General features: G+C 36.3%; 1 protein-coding gene across 1 annotated transcript; it reads left to right on the forward strand.

The window, feature by feature from the left end:
- Nucleotides 1–1,433: 1,433 nt before the first annotated feature.
- Nucleotides 1,434–2,746, forward strand: LOC308643409 (testis-expressed protein 38-like; the record flags this gene model as incomplete). The annotated part of the gene is made up of 2 exons (XM_081283264.1): nucleotides 1,434–1,449; nucleotides 2,208–2,746. The coding sequence occupies 2 exons, from the start codon at nucleotides 1,434–1,436 to the stop codon at nucleotides 2,744–2,746; spliced, it is 555 nt and encodes a 184-aa protein (XP_081139390.1).
- Nucleotides 2,747–21,587: the final 18,841 nt, after the last annotated feature.

Here is a 21,587-nt window from a genome sequence, read left to right on the forward strand (position 1 = left end):
TCTCAATTTTTAATTGTTTAGGCTTCCTACAGTGTTTATTCAATAACTGAATACTGGGGTCCATTCCTAATATCAAAATCTTATGTAAATATAATGTATATATACACATACAAATCCACACATATTTTCTGTTAGATTGATATATCCCATTTGTTTATTCATATACCAGTTGAGGGACAGAAGTTTAATTGCTTTGCAAGCAAAGGAAAAACACAGGGGACTCTTATACCAGAGGCTGTGATTCTACACCTCAGGGGGAACAGACGGTTTTTAATGATGTGATTTCAGGTGTGTCTGGTCCTACTTCACTTGTTAATCTGAGATATAATCATTTTTTAAATCTTATGGTGCCATTCTCAACTCTGAATTTCTTCACTCCTGTGGTGGGTATGTGCTCAAGGACAGATAACTGGACAAAAAGTAATCCTGTTCCCCCCCAGATAAGGTACGGGGAGAGGAAGATGAAATAAACAATGTTGATTTTAAAATAAACTTCAGTGGCAGAGCATCATGCTGGGGTTTTTCATGTTAAGTTTTAATTTAATTTATACTTAACTGAACTTTATTTGTCCATGGTGGGTGGGTTGTATTGTTTAAAAGGGCATCACTTTTATACCAGTTAATATAGACAATCATATATTAAATCTGTAGAACATTATATTTTCCACTTATACAAACTCATAGTAAAACTTATAGTAAAATCAATTTGTTTCAAATTCATCTGCTTCAGAGTTCTAGAAATTTGGAAATCAACTGAAAGGACTCTTTGTGTCAGAGTTGGGGAGTTGACCACCTGGGAGGATAAGGAGGTGTGGAAAACAGTATATGATGAATGGGGAGGGAGATGAAGCTGGAAACAGAAGCAGGATCCCATATGGGGGAGCTCCCATGGGACCTGATGATGCTCAAAAAACACTTGAAGAAACAAAAGAGAAATGGTAGGAGCAAAAGTAGGGCTCTTCTGAGCCCTTTTGTTCCCTGACAACTAGGTAAGACACTTCTTGAGGGTAAGGATGTCCAATGCTCACTGTCCTCCCTGCCCCACTCCCCACTGAAAAATGGCTCCCTAACAACTGAAAACACAAGTAGAAGTTCCTGAGGGTGTAAGGGCCTTTCCTGGGGGCTGCCCTGTGAGTTCACCACACAAAGTTGGGAACAGACAATTCAATGGTGGACCAGTCTTTCATGGAAAACAACATGCTCATGAGATGTCACATGATGGAGTCCCTTATTCCATCAACTGCCAACCACTCTACAAGCACCAGCCCAAGAATTCCTGATGCTCAGAACCTGGTGACCTCATCTTTAGAGAACAATGGGACTGGGCCTTCTGGGGACTCCCATTGGTGGGCAGAGTAGTGGGTGAGTTCACTCTTTCCAGAGCCATAGTCCTGGTAACCAGAGTGAAACTTACGGATTCACAAAAGGAGGACATGGGCCTTCCAGGCAGTAAGTCAACCCAGACCTTTGAGTGTGGGGGACAAACTTTCAGGGAAGACCCTTTGAATGAATGGGGGTGGTGGCTGCCTGAATGGAGTGCTATTTAATTAAGAGACAGACTCCTCTAGGAAACTAAGGACTCCTCGAAGGCAGAGACCATGTTCTGCCCAAGCAGAAAAGATACACTTGAGGTCCTTGCCCTTAGTGAGGCTTCTGGGTCTGAGTGACTGCATGGGTCCTGGACTGGGAGCCTGTTAGAGTCTGTAAACAAGTCTGGATGGCGCTTGGCATTTTGCCAGAGGGAGTGGTTTGTGAAGTAACGCCAGGGAGCCATTAAGTGTGGAGATTTCTTATTGGTTGACTGCTGCATCTAGTTTATGTTAATTAAGATAAGCTGTGTGGAATGTATAAATACCTCTGTTGTCCTACAATAAACGGCTCCCACTCCTGCTGTATCAATGTACACAAGTTCTTCATCACCCCCTGGTTATTTTGCTGCAGCCAGACTGCGGCAGGAGCCAGAAGGCCTGACTTGAGTCTGGGCAGATCATGGCCCCTTGACACCTAGTGTTCCTTATCTGTAAAAGGCTAATGGGGTCGCTTACATGCCCTGCAAATATAGCTTTGACTGAATCAGGAAATTATTAGGCATGTCTTTGAGAAAGGTGGGAGGGAATGAGAGGATGAATGAGCCAATGAGATACAGTTCAGGTCCCAAGCTAGAGCTGTCAGTCAGCTTGCCTCTTTTCTTTTTTTTACTTCCTCAGAATGGGTGCCATGGTACTTTGGATTGTTGGGGCTCTGCACCGTGATAACTGTTGGCTGCATCCTCTTACTCCACTGGAGGAAGAACCTGCGGAGGAGGCAGCGTGCCCAGCAGTGGGTGGAGGTGATGAGAGCTGCCACCTTCAGTTACAGCCCACTGCTGTACTGGGTCAACAAACTACACAGGCATGGCATGACGGCCACCATCAGAATAGACCCTCCCCGGCCTGTTGCCTGTACGGATATTGAACTCCAGATTCCGGTTCTTCCATCGGATCCACTCCCCCATGAAGACATGCGTCACACCTTCAGAGGTGGAAGCCCCAAGGAGGAAGCCGCTGTTCCCCTCCAACCTGCTCTGGTGGTTTCACAGGAGCCCTCACCTAAGGGGATGCCAGAGCGCCAGACCCCATCGCCCTTCCCGATTGTCTTTCCAGAGATCCCCTCTGCCCCTCCCCTCCACACCCTGAACTTTCCTCCCATGCTGTCCCACTCTGCCTCCTACCCCTTTCTCGAGGCTCCTGAAAGGCAGGTCCACTAGTATTCCCTTCCTGCACTGGCCCAAGGGGTGAACTGCCCCAATATGTAGACTTTGACTACAGGGTTGAAGCCTCCTCTCACTGAAAGGAAGAGCTTCAGGGGCCAGGTATTAGAAAAAGGAGTCAAAGACTGTGATCCTGATACACAGGTCATAACCTTTATAGATGTTACATAGTAAAGTTTTGTTTTAAAAGTCATAGTCATTTGCGTCTCATTTGCCAGTAGGAAGGCAATGTCCTTCCCCTGTGTGATGGTGCACAAGTCTCACCAATACAATGAGAACTGGAGGCTGGCTCTGAAGAGACACATTGAGCCAATACTTGTGGATGAACTCAATTCCCTCCATCAAGTATTCAATGTGTTCAAGACCCTGGGCTAGGTCCCCAAAGGCACTGCTCTTCTGCAGGATGGGAAGTAAAATTGCCACAAGAGTAACAGTTGCCAATGGCACAGGGCTACGGCAGTCCACAGTGGCTATGCCACTGGCCAAGCAAGTCATCATGAGGTCAGTGAACCACACCACACTATGTGCTGACTGGGTGATATCTATGATGTGTCGATTCTTAGCTGGTTGTTTCTCTACATTATTTCCTACAGAACAAGACTGCAAAGTGGTTATTATGATTTTTCTTTTACTGATGAGGAGACAGGTTCCAAGGGCATATGCCATTTCTTTTTTGATGTTATTTTTGCTGAGTCTCTTCTCCCATGTACATCTGTCTGGCATTACAGGTCCTGGTCTTTCCACCCCATGGTACCCTTCCTTAATCATATCTTCTTAAAACATCCTTGGTGAATGAATGCTTCACTGTGTGTAGAGTGTCATCAGCTTGGCCTACAGATTTGCTTACTGGAAGGGCTGGTGGTAACCACCTAATATTATATGCAGTAACACATCCAAAGAGTGTATCCTAAGATATCCATGGCTGCACAAAATTGAGTCCCCTGTCATTCTACTACATGAGAATATTAATAATTTTTATACTTTCTGGATAAGCTCCAAAAAGGAGACACAAAGATAACTATGAGATATTTGCCCCAGTTTAAAGATAAGAAAGCTTGATTCTGTCCCACAAATTTGTCCCATTTACTCTGAAAATGAGCAAACCACTTAACCATATTTCATCTAAACTTTAAATGTACATGGCCCTGAGAGAAGTGCCTGTTTTTGCCTATTTTGTGGTGTGTGGTGTGTGTGATTGTGATTTTCAGAAGTTAGTAAACATGTAGCTAATGTTTTCTTTTTTTCCCCCATGTGTGGTCTCAAGGGCTTACATCCAGCAATGCGAAGAAAGCCTGAGTCCTATCTCTATGACCTCTGGCAATATATTTTAAGCCATTTTCTTTTATTTTTTTAAAGTTAAGTGGAACCATTTCTTCCTTGTGTAAACATGATCTTATGTTGTTTCTCAAAATACAAAACAGGACTAAGCAGATCTTCTCTGGAGAGCAGGGGCAGAGGTTCACTTCTCCCTCACCTTGCCCCCTCTTCACCTTGCCCCCTTCAACCCTGCAGATATCTAAAGCCCACGACCTATAGTCTTCACTTCTTCTCACCCAATAATACTCTAATTCTGAAGGTAGATTCTAGAACACTAATTTGTGTCAATGATCAGTTAGACCCTGCTTTCAAAGGAGGATAGAATCCATAAACATAAATCAAAGATTTTCTTTCTCTTAAGAACCAGGGGAGTGGGGGGAATCTTTGTAACACACAGTGACAGAAAACAAAAATGTTTTATTCAGATAAGTTAAAATGGCTGTCACTAATATGAAATGAAGCTCAAACTGAGTTATAAAAACCTTGAATTCACCCCCTATACTGAACCAAAATTGCTTATATGTTACCAAAATAGCTCCACAAGAACAAAAGTAGATTTGCATTACCTCATATGAGAATACAAGTTAGGTTAGGTTCATATAACAAAAATTACATGCTCTATAAAATCTCAGGATACCCAAATGTGTTCTGGTTTGGGTATGAAAGAAACCAAATCTACTTGGTGTTGGTAAGCAAGCCAAGGAGATGCACAGCAAACAAAAAGCTGTCAATAAAAACTGCTTGACAGGACATTGACCCCATGGGAGTCAAAATTCTCCACTGTGATCAGCAGGGCCAGCACAGGGGGTTGGAGGGGTTATGTGTAGCAATGCAAAGAAAGGAAACTGCAGTAGAATGCAACACAGCCAGCAGCAGAGGAAGGGTTTCCACTCCTCAGCTTTGTTGCCGCAGACCCATTCCTGGGTGCTAGGAAAGTTACAGCATCTTGAAGCCAGGCACTCTATTCCTCTGGGAATTCTACAGGATCTGTGGCCTCTCTTAATAATAGAGAGGCTCTTTAAGTAAACATTATGATGCCAGTATGTGTGTGTGTGTGTGTGTGTGTGTGTGTGTGTGTGTGTGTGTATATATAAAAGGGTCAGGAAGCAAGCAGTGCTTTGGGAAACTGAAGAAAGAAGAGTAGGAGCTGCCACACAGAATAGCTAAAGGATTGCAAATGAAATCCAAACTCAGATCACTACCCAATCTTTCTCAGAGAGCTGAGGATATGGCAGGTGAGGCTTGACTACAGCTCAACACAAGGACTAGGCTCAGTAAGTGAGGACCCTATACAGATATAAATCCCACATTAACACTAAGTAATTGGTTTCTGGGGGTTGTAAGCTAATATTCTAGTCTAGAACAAAGGAAGTTGAGATAATGACCTGTGTCTGCAAGACATGGTAGTTTCTCAGGCAGGATGACAAGGGATCACAGGCCTGAGCACAGAATGGGTGCATGTGGCAATGACCCAGCGATTCTATTCCTAGACATATATTGGGGGAATAAAACATATCTACAAAACCCTAAACAATAATATTCACAGCAGTATAATTCCTAAAATTCCAAATGTGGAAACAATAACCAACACATGAATGGATAAATAAAATGGGTTGTGTCCATACAATGGAATATTACTCAGTTAAAAAAGAAATGTATTGCTACATGCTACAACATGAACAGACAGTTCTAACAGTTCTAAGTTTTCTGGGAATCTTAGGAAACATTTTTCTCTTGGTGTGTGTCAAATATGACCTTTAATAGGAAAGTTGTTAAACCAATGGTATATAGCAATTTGATTGCAAGCAGCCGGAATTCAAGCAGCCATTTTTAACAGCTTATATGTCAATACTGTAACTAGTTAGCTATATTTCTTCAGTTCATTAAAATTCTAAGTGTCTGAAGAAGAAACACATATGAAAAGAAAAGGAAGCATATTTTAGCATCAGCATATATACATTTCTTATGTGGTAATACAGACTGTTAGAAACATAATTTGTATAGCAAAAATGACATTAAATTAAATATGGACTATAGGTGCCTCCCTGTGTAACAAACTGTAACATAACTGAATATGTAAACATAGTTTAACCTATATTGAAAGTGTATTCTTGTTAACAAGTAGCCAAATCTCTGTTAAAGGACAGGCAAGCTTTCAGCCACTCACAAGCTATAAATTGACAAAGCATGTTCAAATAATGCAAACTTTGAAGGGTAACCAGTCAGGCTCTTTTTTAAAGTCATTTCCCTTTTCTTACTAGAGATATTTCCTGCCCATGTTGTGGACTCAAGCTCTCAGAAACACCCTTGGACCTGCCTGCTAGTGGCTCCTGAGTCTGTTTTTTTTTTTTTTTTAATCTATGTTAAATTTAAGTTGAATAAGCTTTTTTTTTTTTAAAAAAAAGAGCATAAAAAATCATTAACTATTTTTACTCCTCAATCAAACATGTTGAAACCACCCAAACTCCTGGATGTTAGAATCAAATAACTCAAGAAAAATTCCACAAGAAAAAAATTTTAAATCTCAAACAAAAAGAATTCTATATGCAGCCATCTGAGAAAAAAATTAATTCTGCTTCTTACTTTTTCTGACAATCCCATGTAACTGATTAACAACTCAGTAGAAGAGATAATTTTTTGAGATTCAATTAAAAACTTAACAAGTCAAAAAATGAAAAATTTTAAAAATGATCAAAAACTAGATTAGATGTTTCTCTAAAGAAGAAATACCAAGAAACAATTAGAAGGTGAATAGATATTTAATATCACTAGTCATTAGAGAAACACAAGTTAAAACCAGAATGAAATACATTTTTCATACCTATTAAGATGATCTTAATGAAAAAATAAATAAAACAGAAAATATCACATGTTGCCATGAATATGGAGAGGATGTGGCCTTTGGTGAAATGTTGATGGAAACTTAAAATGGTGCTGCCTCTGTGTAAAACAATGTAAAACAATGTGAAGATTCCTCAAAAAGTTCGAAGTAAAATTACCATATAATCCAGCAATTCATATTTACTTATTTATTTTATTATCTTCTTCACAGATACACAGAAGGGTTCTAGTTCCTATCCTCCTTGAATTTAATTATGGGCATTTTACTTACATTAGCTACTGGACTACATGTGTCACTTTTAGGAAAAACATTTAATTTGCAGTTTGATTTCAAACTTTGTATTTCAAAGCTGTAGTAAATATGAATAAAAACACTGGTGTGTGTATATGGAAAACTGGAGCCATCAAACAGAAAATAGTACTTTGAAAATCACCCAAACCTTAATGTGACTGAAGATGGAAGAAACAAACTTTGATCATTTAAATACTTTTTAACTTGACACAAATAATTTAAACACATATATTGTCACCAAAAATTAAAACATTTGATGGGGTATATTTGAGCAAATTTGTTAGGTAATGGATGATTTCTCTATATGCCAGTGGTGGTAGTAAAAATAAATGCATATATGTTGGAGGGCCATATATCCCTAGGTGGCTAAATTTCAACAAGACATAAAAATGAACATACAAGGATGCTTTAGCACAGCATTGTTTTAGAAATGGAAAAAAATAAATTGGGAAAATATCAAATGTGTATTGGTCAATGACATAAAAGTATGATTCATAAGTAATATAAAATACTATGCGGCAACATAAGAAGCATGAATAGCTTAGTTTATTGTTTCAGAAATATATTCATATATTTATGATGTATTAACAATGTAATAACCTATGATTTCCCTTTTACTGATGGAAGACCAAGTAATTCAAATCCAATTAGACCTCTGAGAAAAACTGCATAAGCCAGAAACAAGCAAATAACTGCTTTTTTGATATCATCAGAGAGGTAAAAGGAATTGAAGAATTATACAATCAAGATCCAGCAAAGAAAAGTACTAAGGCAAGTTGAGCATTTGTTTTAAAAATAATAGAAGCTGAGAATCAGCAGGATTTTGGAAGTTTTGTGAGATGTAGACATCACTGATGGAAGCATAAGACATACCAATTCAAGGAAGACCTTGTTATTTCTATGTTATTTGAGTCGAGATAGTTAAGTTTAGTGCATACATAAGGGTTCAAAATCTAGCATTGAAACCTCATATTGGATTAAGTGGAGATGAGATTATTGACACATCTTAGATCTCTTCTAGAAGCAAAACAAAACCAATTATAAACTGAGAAATTGGATACCAACATAATGTTCAAATAATCTCCACAAATACTCATACACATTATCTGTGATGTTATTAAAACTGTCCAGGCACATAAGGAGTAAAAATCTGTGACAAAGTAATAACAGGAGCTATTATGCAATAGATATAGATCCTTAAAAATCTATATAATGTAGTTTTCAGATACAAATTTTAAAATAAATATGCTAACATGATAAAAATCTGTTACTCAGTAGAATACTGGAAAAATGGAAATGGAAACACTAAATTAATAATTAAGATAACTGAAATGAATCAGTAGAAAAGTTCAATAGCTGATTAGACCTACAAATAAAAATAACATATACTGAAATAAGAAGTATAAATATTACTTTATGTTAAATGTGAAGAGAAGCAAATAAGATGTGAAATGTAAACTAAGAGACTAAAATCATAGTGGATCATAGAAAATGCTTATAGTGAAATGTGAACAGGAAAGGGGAGGATACTTCAGTGGCAGTACTTGAATATAAAATTGTTGAGGTAGTCCCATAATTGAAAAAAATAAAAAGAAGATTTCAAGCCAAAATAGATGATTCTTTATGAATTACAATTAGGATCCCTCAAAACCAAAAAATAAATAAGCACATAACAACATAATAATACAGTTAAAAGTCAAAGTTTGTGAGAAACTCTTGAAAGCATTCTGAATTTAATTATGGGCATTTTACTTATACTTTTAAAGTCACTGCCTTTCAAAGACAAGTGACTTCTGAGAGGGAAGGAAAAACCAAAGAAAATGGTATGAGATCAGCACATGTGGTAAGCAATGCTAGCAAACCTAACATGCTAAACCAATTTTAGGAATGAAGCTAAAATGGAAAACAGTGATTAAAAACCCTATGCTAAAAAAAAAATTACTCAAGGTTTTTATTTAAGTTTAAGAAAAATATCTGTGTTAAACAAATACATAAATCAATATATCTACTTGATCTCATATATAAGAATAAATTTCAGGGTAGTTGTTGATGTTGGGAAAAACAACATTTAAAACAATAGTGCATCTAAGAGATAATAAACTTAAAATGCCAATGTCATTCAGGCTGAGAAAGTTGTCTAAACACACAAGTGCTAACACAAATTAAAAAAAATACAGGAAAATTAAAAATTTTATTCAATAAAGATATTAAAATGAAAAACTACCTTCAAAGTTGGAGACATATACAAGCAAATGGCAAATTTCTTTTTCATAATACATAATATTAATCTTCCTAAAAAACAAAGCAACGGAGGGCTGGGGTTATGGCTCAGCAGTAGAGCGCTTACCTCACATGTGCAAGGCCCTGGGTTTGATCCTCAGCACTACATAAAAATAAATAAATAAATAAATGTATGTTATTGTGTATGACTACAAAAATATGCAAAATAAAAACAATATGACAAAACATGAATTTCAGAAAAAAGGTGTCTCTGGTAGGCACCTCAGAAGATGACTTCCAATTCTCTCTCTTCCCTGTGGAATACCTTCCTTTTGAGTGTGGGTTAGATCTAGAGACTTATTTCTGAGTTAAAACTACAGCAATATTGATTGGAAATCATTTTCAAGAGTATGTTATAAAGATACTCACTCTTACTCTCTCTAGATCTCTCTGAGGAAAGCCAGCAGGCATGTGCTGTGAATGGCTGGCCATGCTGAGAGACCCACATAATAATTGGCAGGAAGACCCAAGGGCTGCCAATAGCAATGTGGATGAGCTTGAAATTGGATCTTCTCCCAGCTCAGCCCGGACAAAATGTATGAGACCTTACAGAGACACATTAAACTGTGTTCAAATTCCTTACCCCAAAACTATGACATGACAAATGTATATTTTTAAGCCACTCAAATTTGGGCAATGTCTTCCAATAGATAATTAATACATAATTCAGTGTTCAATAAATATTTAAAAAGTAACTCAAGATAATTTTTTTTATTAAGAATAACTAAACTCTGGGCTGGGGATGTGGCTCAAGCGGTAGCGTGCTCGCCTGGCATGCGTGCGGCCCGGGTTCGATCCTCAGCACCACATACCAACAAAGATGTTGTGTCCGCTGAGAACTAAAAAAATAAATAAATATTAAAAATTCTCTCTCTCCTCTCTCACTCTCTCTTTAAAAAAAAAAAAAAAGAATAACTAAACTCATTCATTTTTGTCTGGCAGCCATCAGGTAAGTCAAGATGGGTATATACAAGTACATCCAGGAGTTATAAAATGAGAAACAGTCCTATGTGATATGCTGTCTTCTGAGGTTCCTGGGGCTGGCAGTATCACCAGTTCTCTGTACTTCAGAGGACTCCCTGTCCCATTTGGCCTGATAAAGAGCACAGAACAGAGTACAAGGTCAAGCAAGGTTATGTCACATAGAGGATTCTTGACTTCCATGAAGGCCATAAATGCCTAATTCCTAAAGGTACAAACTGTGGCCAGCCTTATGTCCAGATCTCTTACCAGTTGAAGTTTACTCAGGGCCTTCATTCTGATGCCAAAGAGCTAGCTGGATGCCACAGTGTGGCTCTAAGACTCCTGGATTCTTACTGGGTTGTAGAAAGTTCCACATACAAATTCATTTAGTTATCCCTCATTGATCCATTCCAAAAGTCTATCAAAAGAAATCCTGAACCCCATGGATCACCAAACGAGTTCACATGCACAGGGAGATGTACTGGCTAACATCTGCAGGCCTCACATGGTGGGTGGGCTTGGAAAGGATCAAAAGTTCCACCATACTATTGGTGGTTCTCACCATGCAGCCAAGGAGCAATGTACACCAGTTCCACCATGACTGTTAATATAAGCAATTTTTGTAATACTCAAACCTCATAAAGAATTTAGAACAGAGATGTGTGCTTAAAGGTATTATCTGTAAAAACTAGTCTGCAGATTATTTTGTGATTTTTTTTCAAATTATGGAATTTAATGTAATACTGTTTGAAGACTATAAATGATGTGGGTTTTTTTTTTGCTTTATGTTATTATGGAGTTATATGTTAGTGTTTAAAACATGCTGAGTATAATAATAGGTGTAAAATAAATCCTTTAAAACAGGAGTGCTGAAACTAGGTTGGTAGATTTGTTTGGTGTATGCGATAAAAACCTATAGTTTTATTTGGATGATGCAGTGTTCTGCTGGTTTATATAAAAGTTGCTGGTTGTTGTTTTTTTGTTGTTGTTGTTGTTGTTTTGAGTTTTGCAAGAACAAACTTTTAAAATTGGATTTTGATTAGAATTTTTTAGGATAAAAAGAAGATAGCCTAATCCTATGCTATGGTCATATGTAAAAAAGTGTAAGCTCAACTAACGCACACATTTAAAAATTTAATACAGTTTTTCATTTGTGAAATTGCTGTTTCTGAAAATAAAAAAAAAGTTTCCAAAATGCCACCATTTCAGAAAAATTGAATAAACCTGTGTGAAGAAGTTTCTCTTTCAAGTTAAACAAATCCAGGTAAATTACCTAAGAGTCTACAGTACTGGATAAGTTCACATAAAAGGTAAAATTTCCCAATTTATTACTCTGGCTCCATGGAATATAGAATCCTAAATTCATTGCACAGTGGTCAGTAGTGATGTTTTACTGATATGCTTGGAAACTAAGAATGAATTAAATAAGAATTATATGACTTAATATTTGTAAGCTAGTAACAAATGTTATGCTGTGAAGTCGATAAGATAGTAGACTCTCAATAAGTGCCTCTCAAGTGTGAATTTTGAAAACTAAAGTGAGTTTTAATCAAGACTTCAAAATACTTATGCTAATTTGTGACCATTATGAATCCTCCAGTTACAAATGAGCTAGCTATGTAAAAGTGCATCATCTTTGCTTAGTCCGGTCAACAAATTATCTTGGGCCAACTTAGCTTACTCTTTCCCTTAAAGGTAGTGAAAAAAGTCAACTGACATCAAAGCAGTTTCCATATGTGTCCTCTGCTGTCATTTTTTTTCTCTTCTCTGCTCAAACTACCCTCAAAATCCTCACCATTGCACAAGTTTGATCCATCAGGTAAGCATACCAACACATTATTCTGTTTGTGTCTCATCGTCCAGTAGACTAGGCTACAATTCCCAGGGTGCATTTGACTGTGGAAAAAATACAGGAGGAATTGCCCTTATAATTTTAAATTCGGAGTGTGGTGACTTAAGATTAGATCTTTTGATTTCAAAATATAATTAGTGCTTTTCCTGTACTGGCATTTCTTATTTTCTTATTTTCAAAATAGTAAATTAATTGATTTCCAGAAAATATACCATAACAGACTCATAGAACATTGCAAACTTTCTACTTAACAAAATAACAAAACATAAAGTTTGGGGGTAGAAGTTGTTTAACTAAAGGAATAAATGTCTATTAAATAACAACCACAACAGGAGGGGATTCAAGATGGCAGGCCAGAGGTAAGCATCCTTCTATGTTGCTTGGTGACCTGGGACTCAAATAGTGAGAATACTGTTTCTCTGAGAGGAATATTCTTGCTCCAATGCAGGAATCATGGCCACCATGCCTGGGTGGGGCTCCAGGCCTCAGCGTCAGAGTAAGTTTCCCAATTACTTGCCCACACAAGACTACAAGGTGCCTGAGAGGGACCATCGGCATCAGCACCAGCATAGAACTTTTAGCCATCAAACTGAGCAGGAATCCTGGACACCGCCTCCATGCAGGACACCCAGCAGCTACCCATGTACAGGAACTCTGGCAGTCACTCCCATGTGGACTCCCATCTAACAACATGGGGCTCCCCCATTGCCTCCATCTTGGAACTCTGCAGCAACAGAGATAATCTTCTACTCTCAGTAGCCTGCCTGTACCTAAGAACTTTGCACAGGCTCCAAAGATAGCCGAAACCACACACTGCATGCCACAGAGCTGTCTCTGAACATATCATTTACATTCAACCATCACCCAGCTTCTCCCACCCAACCCAACACCTCATCACTGAAAGCAGATGCCTCCATCTTGGGTCACAGTATGACCATCTTCAGTGGGAGTAACTCCCAGTTTGGAAATCCAGCTGGCCAGGTATCCAGTTTCTAACTCCCCCCTCTCCCTAGCAAGCTATAGCCGAGCACAGTAACACTCTTACCTTCACCATCATGAGGGCGTAGATACCAGCTAACAATAGACGACCCCCCATTCGATGAGAGGGGAAGGAGGAAAGATACTGATTTCCAACCAAAACAATTCTTGTTTCTTCCTTCAAGATTTTTTTTTCTTCTCCTTCCCTATTTTCCTGCCTTCACAACCCGAAGATATGTGAAACTAAGCACTTTACCTGAATTAGTATTTTGAGGACTTGGACTTCTGAATAGTACATTACAGTTGTATATTCTTTTTTTTCCTCCAATTTTTACTATTTTAACATTATATATATATATATATATATATATATATATATATATATACACATATATATATATATATATATACACACTTATTTTATGTACTCTACTGTCCTCCCACTTACTTGTCTACCCAAAATTACTTCCTCTCTATTCTCCTGCTACTAACCTTCTTCTTTAGATTTCTCTTCCACACTTCCTAAGATAAAATAACTCTATATCCTCACCTCCTAGCTTCTCAGTGTATCATCTTACACCTCACCTCTGATTCTTTGTCTACTATCAGAAGTTGTAAACTCTTTAAAAAACTTACTGATTATATTGTAGATAATAATTGAATTTACCCTTTCTGTATATTGTGACCAAACTGTAAACATCTTAATAGAAACTAATTGTTTTTAAGGTTGTATATTGTTTATATTAGGATCTGTTAACATTGTCCTTCCCCTCAAAAGAGAGGTATTGAAACCCTAAAGGGACACTATAAGCCCATAGGGTAAAAACAATAATGCCACAGATCCACAGTGCTAGAGGGGAAGACACATAAGCAACATGAAAGGACAAGGGAGGAAAGTGCCCCCCAAAAATAAAGATACCAAATTTTTAGAATCCACGGTGAGCACAGCAGAAGAAATGACAGAGCAAAAATTCAGGATGTACATAATTAAAATGATCTGTGAATTAAAGCATGATATAAGAGAGCAAGTAAAGGGAGCAAAAGATTATTTTGACAAAGAACTACATAAACAAATACAAGTAGCAAAATATTACTTCAATGAGGAGATAGAGGTTCTAAAACAAACAAACAGAAATACTTGAAATGAAAGGAACAATAAACCAAATTAAAAGTTCAATTGAAAGCATCACCAATAGATTAGACCACTTGGAAGACAGGACCTCAGACAATGAAAACAAAATATATAATCTTGAAAAGAATGTAGACCACATGGTGAAAATGATAAGAAACCTTGAGCAGAATATTCAAGAAATATTGGATAACATAAAAAGACCAAATTTAAGTCATTGGGATAGAGGAAGGTTTGGAGTTCCAAACCAAAGGAATGAGCAATCTATGCAATGAAATAGCATTAGAAAAAATTCCAAATATGAAGAATGAATTGTAAGTAATTCAGGACACTTACAGGATGCCAAATGTACACAACAGATTCACACCAAGACACATTATAATGAAAATGCCTAACATACAAAATAAGGAGAGAATATTAAAAGCCATGAGAGAAATGAATCAGACTACATACTGGGGGGAAGTCAGTTAGGTTATGTGCTGATTTTTCAAACCAGACTCTGAAAGCTAGAAGATCCTGGAACAATATATATCAAGCTCTGAAAGAAAATGGATGCCAACCAAGAATCTTGTATCCAGAAAAATTCTGCTTTACATTTGAAGCTGAAATAAAACCCTTTCATGATAAACAAAAAAATTTACAGCTAGAAAACATACTACAGAACATCCTTGGTAAAATATTCCATGAAGAGTAAATGAAAAACAACAATGAAAATCATCAGAGAGAGGTATTACACTAAAGGAAAAACTAATTAAAAGTGAAACCAAGTCAAGTTAAATAACACAAATAAACAAAAATGGTGAGGAATATAACTTATGTCTAATAATGACTCTGAATGTTAATGGCCTAAACTCACCAATCAAAAGATATAGGCTAGCAGACCGATATTAAAAAAAAAAGACCCAACAATATTCTGCCTCTAGGAGACTCATCTCATAGGACAAGACATCCACAGACTGAATGTGAAAGGCTGTTAAAAATCATACCACTCATTTGGACTGTGGAAGCAAACAAAGGTTTCCATCCTTGTATCAATGAAAGTAGAGTTCAAGCTAAATTTAATCAAAAGGGATAAAGAAGGACATTTCATATTGCTTAAGAAAACCATGTACCAACAAGAAATAACAATTATAAAAATATATGCTCTAAACAATGGAGCGTCTGTGTTCATCAAACAAATTCTTATCAAGTTCAAGATTGAAACTGACCACAACACAATAATTTTGGGTGACTTTAACACACCTCCTTCACCATTAGATAGATCTTCCAACAAAAGCTGAACAAAGAAATTATAGAACTCAATAAAACAATCAATAACTTAGACTTAACTGACATAAATAGAATATTTTATCCTTCAATGAGTGAATACACTTTCTTCTCAGCAGCACATGGATCATTCTCTAAAACAGACTATATATTATGCCACAAAGCAACTCTTAGCAAATACAAAAATGTAGAGATACTACCATACATTTTATCAGATCATAATGGAATGAAATTAGAAACCAATGACAAAATAAAAAATAAAGACTACTCCAACTCCTGGAGACTAAATAATATGCTACTAAGTGAACAATGGGTTGCAGAAGACATCAAGGAGGAGATTAAAAAATTCTTAAAGGTGAATGAGAACACTGATACAACATATCAAAATCTCTGGGACACTATGAAGGCAGTATTAAGAGGAAAGTTCATTGCATGGAGTTTATTCCTTAAAAGAAGAAAAAGTCAACAAATAAATAAACTAATTTTACATCTCAAAGCCCTAGAAAAAGAAGAACAAATCAACAGCAAAAGCAGTAGAAGGCAGGAAATAATAAAAATCAGATCTGAGATCAATGAAATCAAAACAAAAACTACAATTGAAAAAATTAACAAAACAAAATGTTGGTTCTCTGAAAAAATAAATAAAATGGACAAATCCTTAGCCATGCTAATGAAGAAAGGAGAGAGAAAACTCAAATTACTAACATATGTGATGAAAAAGGTAATATCACAACAGACATACAGAAGATAATTGGAAATTATTTTGAAAACTTGTACTCCAATAATAGAGAAAATATCAAGAGAATTGACACATTTATAGAATCATATTATTTTCCCAAATTGAATTAGGATGATATACACAATTTAAGAAGATAAATTTCAAGCAATAAAATAGAAGATACCATCAGAAGGCTATCAACCAAGAAAAGCCCAGGACCTGATTGATGCACGGCTGAGTTCTACAAGACCTTTAAAGAAGAACTAATATCAATACTCTTCAATTTATTTCAGAAAATAGAAAAAGAGGGTCCACTCCAAAACTCATTCTATGAGAATAATATCACCCTGATTCCAAAACCAGGCAAAGACATATCAAAGAAATAAAACTTCAGACCAATATTTCTAATGAACATAGATGCATAAATTTTCAAGAAATTCCTGGCAAATTGAATACAAAAACATAGTAATACAAAAACACCATTTGACCCAGCTATCCCACTCCTCCATCTCCACCCAAAGGACTTAAAAACAGCATACTACAGGGACACAGCCATATCAATGTTTACAGCAGCACAATTCATAGTAGTTAAACTATGGAAGCAACCTTAGATGCCCTGCAGTAGATGAATGGATAAAGAAAATGTGGTTTATACACAATGGAATATTTTTCACCAATAAAAGAGAATGAAATCATGGCATTTGCAGGCAAATTGATAGAGTTGGAGAATATAACGCTAAGCTAGTCAATACCAAAAAACCAAATGCTGAATGTCTTCTCTGATATAAGGAGGCTGATTCATTGTGGGGTAGGAAGGGGGAGCATGGGAGGAGTAGATGAACTCTAGATAGGGCAAAGGGGTGGGAGGGGAAAGGAGAGGACATGGGGGTAGAAAAGATGGTGGAATGAGATGGATATCATTACCTTAAGTACATGTATGAAGACATGAATGGTGTGAATATACTTTGTATAGAAACAGAGATATGAAAAATTGTGCTGTATATGTATAATATGAATTGCAATGCATTCTGCTGTCTTATATAACAGAGTAGAATAAAAAATAAATTTTAAAGAAAGAACTTCCCCAGTTCCCAAGATAGAAGTTCTTGACAATTGTTGCAGTTAAGATTTCATACTTGGGTAGTTTTGTGACTGCTGAGTGCTTCCTATTTTTCCTTTATTTAAATGAGAGCTCTAATTGCATATACTCTACCTCTGTTCAACTATGGAAATTATCACACATTGTTGCCTGCAGTATAAATTGATAACATTAACTTTGAAAAATAGATTCAATACACGTATGTGGTATAACCCAGAAATTTAACCTAGGTTATATAGCACAAACAAAAGCAAGGTATATATTCAAAGAGAGAACTGATGATGCTTGGATTAGTATTGTGTCTATTCATAAAATCCCTAAACTAGAAGCACTTTAAATAAAGATGAAAGTTAGAAAATAAAAATAAATATAACCACAATGAAATACCATAAACTACCATTGAAAAAATAAACATACATGGAGGTAGGAAGCATAGTAGTATGAATTGTACATTATAACCCTACGTGCAAATATGATTACACCAGTGTAACTCTACATCATGTACAACCAGAAGAATAAGAAGTTATACTCCATTTATGTATGATGTATCAAAATGCATTCTATAGTCCTTTATAAATAATTAGAACAAATAAAAACAAAAGAAAAAAGTAAACATACAGGTATATTCAAGGGCACAGAGAAAATGCACAAAAATAACTCCCAGCAAAACGAAAGGATTTAACTCAAGTCCCTGGGTTCAATACCCAGCATTACAAAAAAAGAAATGAAAAAAAAAAAAAAAGAAAAGATTGGTCCAGAGGTCTACAACGGTTTGATAACATAACATTGATAAACAGGTGCTCAGCCATCTTTTAATTTATTAACAGCCCAAATAGAACAACAACAAAAAAAGAAAGGTAAAGCGGCTCTCACTTCTTGAGGTGGGCTATCCATCTTCTCTAGCCTTCTACATTGGTGCTCCTAGTTCTCTGATCTTCAGACTTATGCGAGGGCTCCCCTATTTTTCAGGCCCTTGAACTTGGATTTGAAGTTCACATCTACTTCTGAGTCCCCAGAAGATTGTGGAACTTTAGCTTCTCTAGTAACATGAGCCAATTCCTGATTAAAATTTATATATATATCTAAATATATATATATATATATATATATATATATATATATATATATATATAAATTTAGATCTAAATATCTTCCTGATTCTGTTCTTCTAGAAAACCCTGACAAATTCAAATATTAAGTGTCATTTTAATGGTTCCTTTCTGAAGGAGCAGGGTCAGAAATGGAAAGACTTAATGGCCCTTTAAGGTCTTCAAAGTAGTAGTCCCTCATCTGCATAAGGTGACATGGGTATTCTATGGACTTCTTTGTATGTAGGCCCTATGTGATATTTCTAAAGGTTAAAAATTAAATAAAAATTAGTATTTAAAAATATAGGGCAAAACTTTTCTCTCACATTTCTGTTTTGGAGAGGAAAGCTTATTTTCAACTACCAAGAGCATTTCTAAATTGAGATCTGTCCACCTTTGGTAAGAAGACATTTCTCCAAGACTTTGACAACATTGACTGCCTTTGTTTTATTGTGTCAGTTGTTACATTTTTGTAAGCTAATAGAGAAGTGTTAGTAGAAGACCACTAGTTTATTAAAAATACTTTATCATTTTACTAAGATCTCAACATCTTTTTTCTAGATTCGTAGTTGAAAACGAACAAGGGAATAAAGAAAGTAAGATGCTACTCCTTCTATATAGTAGCAAAAGTTCTCAAAATGATGAAACACCTAATTCTGTTAAGATATAGTAAAATTCCTAAGTTATATATTACATTTAGAAATTCATGAGTGTGATAAAATTGTTAGAGCTCTTTGGATAAAAATTGCAATCTGCAGAAGACTATAATAGAATTTAATCTCTTTCTCAAAAAATGTAAATTTGGTGAAATTTGTTATGATAAAATTGTTCATTAATATGAATAGCAAAATAATTTTAAAAAACTCATTTTTAATAAACTAGCAAATAGATAAATTATCTATTTACTTTAAATTCTTGAACTACAAACAGAAGAGCAAATGGGAATGTAAAGGATGTTGAGAGAAAAAAATAAGTCAGAATTTAATGTATAAATTATTGAACTGAGTAAAATGTGAAAGCAAAAATTATTGGTACAGCCAAGGGGGTGGTATTGAATCAAAGGAGTGAGTATGATATTGTGATTTGGTATATATTTTGTTCTTTCTGAAATTTCCAAATTAGAAAAGTTTAGATATTACAGTGTAGTGCAAAAATAGATGTCTGCATTTTAGAAGAACAAAGTTGACAGGTGAAGATTGTTTGGGATCAGATTCTGAAGAATCAAACAAGAAATTCACTGAAAAGTGACTGTTATTTTGATTTCAAATTTAATTTTTATGTTTCTATGGCTCTGGCCATGCGTAATAACCATATCTCACTGGTAGCAATTTGTTTTCTAGCAACTGGATGAAGGGTAAAGAGACCTATGAACTAATCCTGGTTTTGTCAGTACCTGACTGTATGATCTATAATATAACTTCCTCTTTCTTCCTTTATTCCTTAAAGAATGAGTTACTCCAATGGTACAGAATAGAGGACACAGAGACTAATCCACAAAGTTACAATTATCTTATATTTGATAAAGGAGCTAAAAACATGCAATGGAGGAAGGATAGCATCTTCAACAAATGGTGCTGGGAAAATTGGAAATCCATATGCAACAAAATGAAATTGAATCCCTTTCTCTCGACATCCACAAAAGTTAACTCAAAATGGATCAAGGAGCTAGATATCAAATCAGAGATGGTGCATCTGATAGAAGAAAAAGTTGGCTCCGATCTACATATAGTGGGGTCAGGCTCCAAATTCCTTAATAGGACGCCCATAGCCCAAGAGTTAACAACAAGAATAAACAAATGGGACTTACTTAAACTAAAAAGTTTTTTTCTCAGCAAGAGAAACAATAAAAGAGGTAAATAGAGAGCTACATCATGGGAACAAATTTTTACCCCTCACACCTCAGATAGAGCCCTAATATCCAGAATGTACAAAGAACTCAAAAAATTAAACAATAAGATAACAAACAACCCAATCAACAAATGGGCCAAGGACCTGAACAGACACTTCTCAGAGGAGGACATACAATCAATCAACAAGTACATGAAAAAATGCTCACCATCTCTAGCAGTCAGAGAAATGCAAATCAAAACCACCCTAAGATACCATCTCACTCCAGTAAGATTGGCAGCCATTATGAAGTCAAACAACAATAAGTGTTGGCGGGGATGTGGGGAAAAGGGTACACTTGTACACTGCTGGTGGGGCTGCAAAATGGTGAGGCCAATTTGGAAAGCAGTATGGAGATTCCTGGGAAAGCTGGGAATGGATCCACCATTCTACCCAGCTATCGCCCTTCTTGGACTATTCCCTGAGGACCTTAAAAGAGTGCACTATAGGGATACGACCACATCAATGATTATAGCGGCACAATTCACAATAGCTAGACTGTGGAACCAACCTAGATGCCCTTCAATAGATGAATGGATAAAAAAAATGTGGCATCTATACACAATGGAGTATTATGCAGCACTAAGAAATTACAAAATCATAGAATTTTCAGGGAAATGGATGGCATTAGAGCAGATTATGCTAAGTGAAGGTAGCCAAGCCCTAAAAAACAAATGCCAAATGTCTTCTTTGATATAAAGAGAGCAACTAAGAACAGAACAGGAAGGAAGAGCATGAGGAAAAGACTAATAGTAAACAAAGACGAATGGGGGGAGAGAAAGGGAGAGAGAAGGGAAAGCATATGGAAATGGTAGGAGACCTTCAATGATACACAAAATTATAAGAGGTTATGAGGGGCAAGGGGGAGGGGGGGAAAAAGGGGATAGAATTGAACAACAGCAGAGGTGGTAGAGAGGGAAGATGGGAGGAGAGGGGAGGGGAGGGGGGATAGTAGGGGATAGGAAAGGTAGGAGAATACAACAGTCACTAATATGCCATTATGTAATAATGTGAGTATGTAACAGTTGTGATTCTGCAATCTGTATTTGGGGTAAAAATGGGAGTTCAAAACCCAATTGAGTCTAATGTATGAAAGATGATATATCATGAGCTCTGTAATGTTTTGAA

Source organism: Spermophilus citellus (assembly GCF_964194105.1).
Source record: "Spermophilus citellus genome assembly, chromosome: 3".
In the NCBI taxonomy this organism is placed as follows: Eukaryota; Metazoa; Chordata; class Mammalia; order Rodentia; family Sciuridae; genus Spermophilus; species Spermophilus citellus.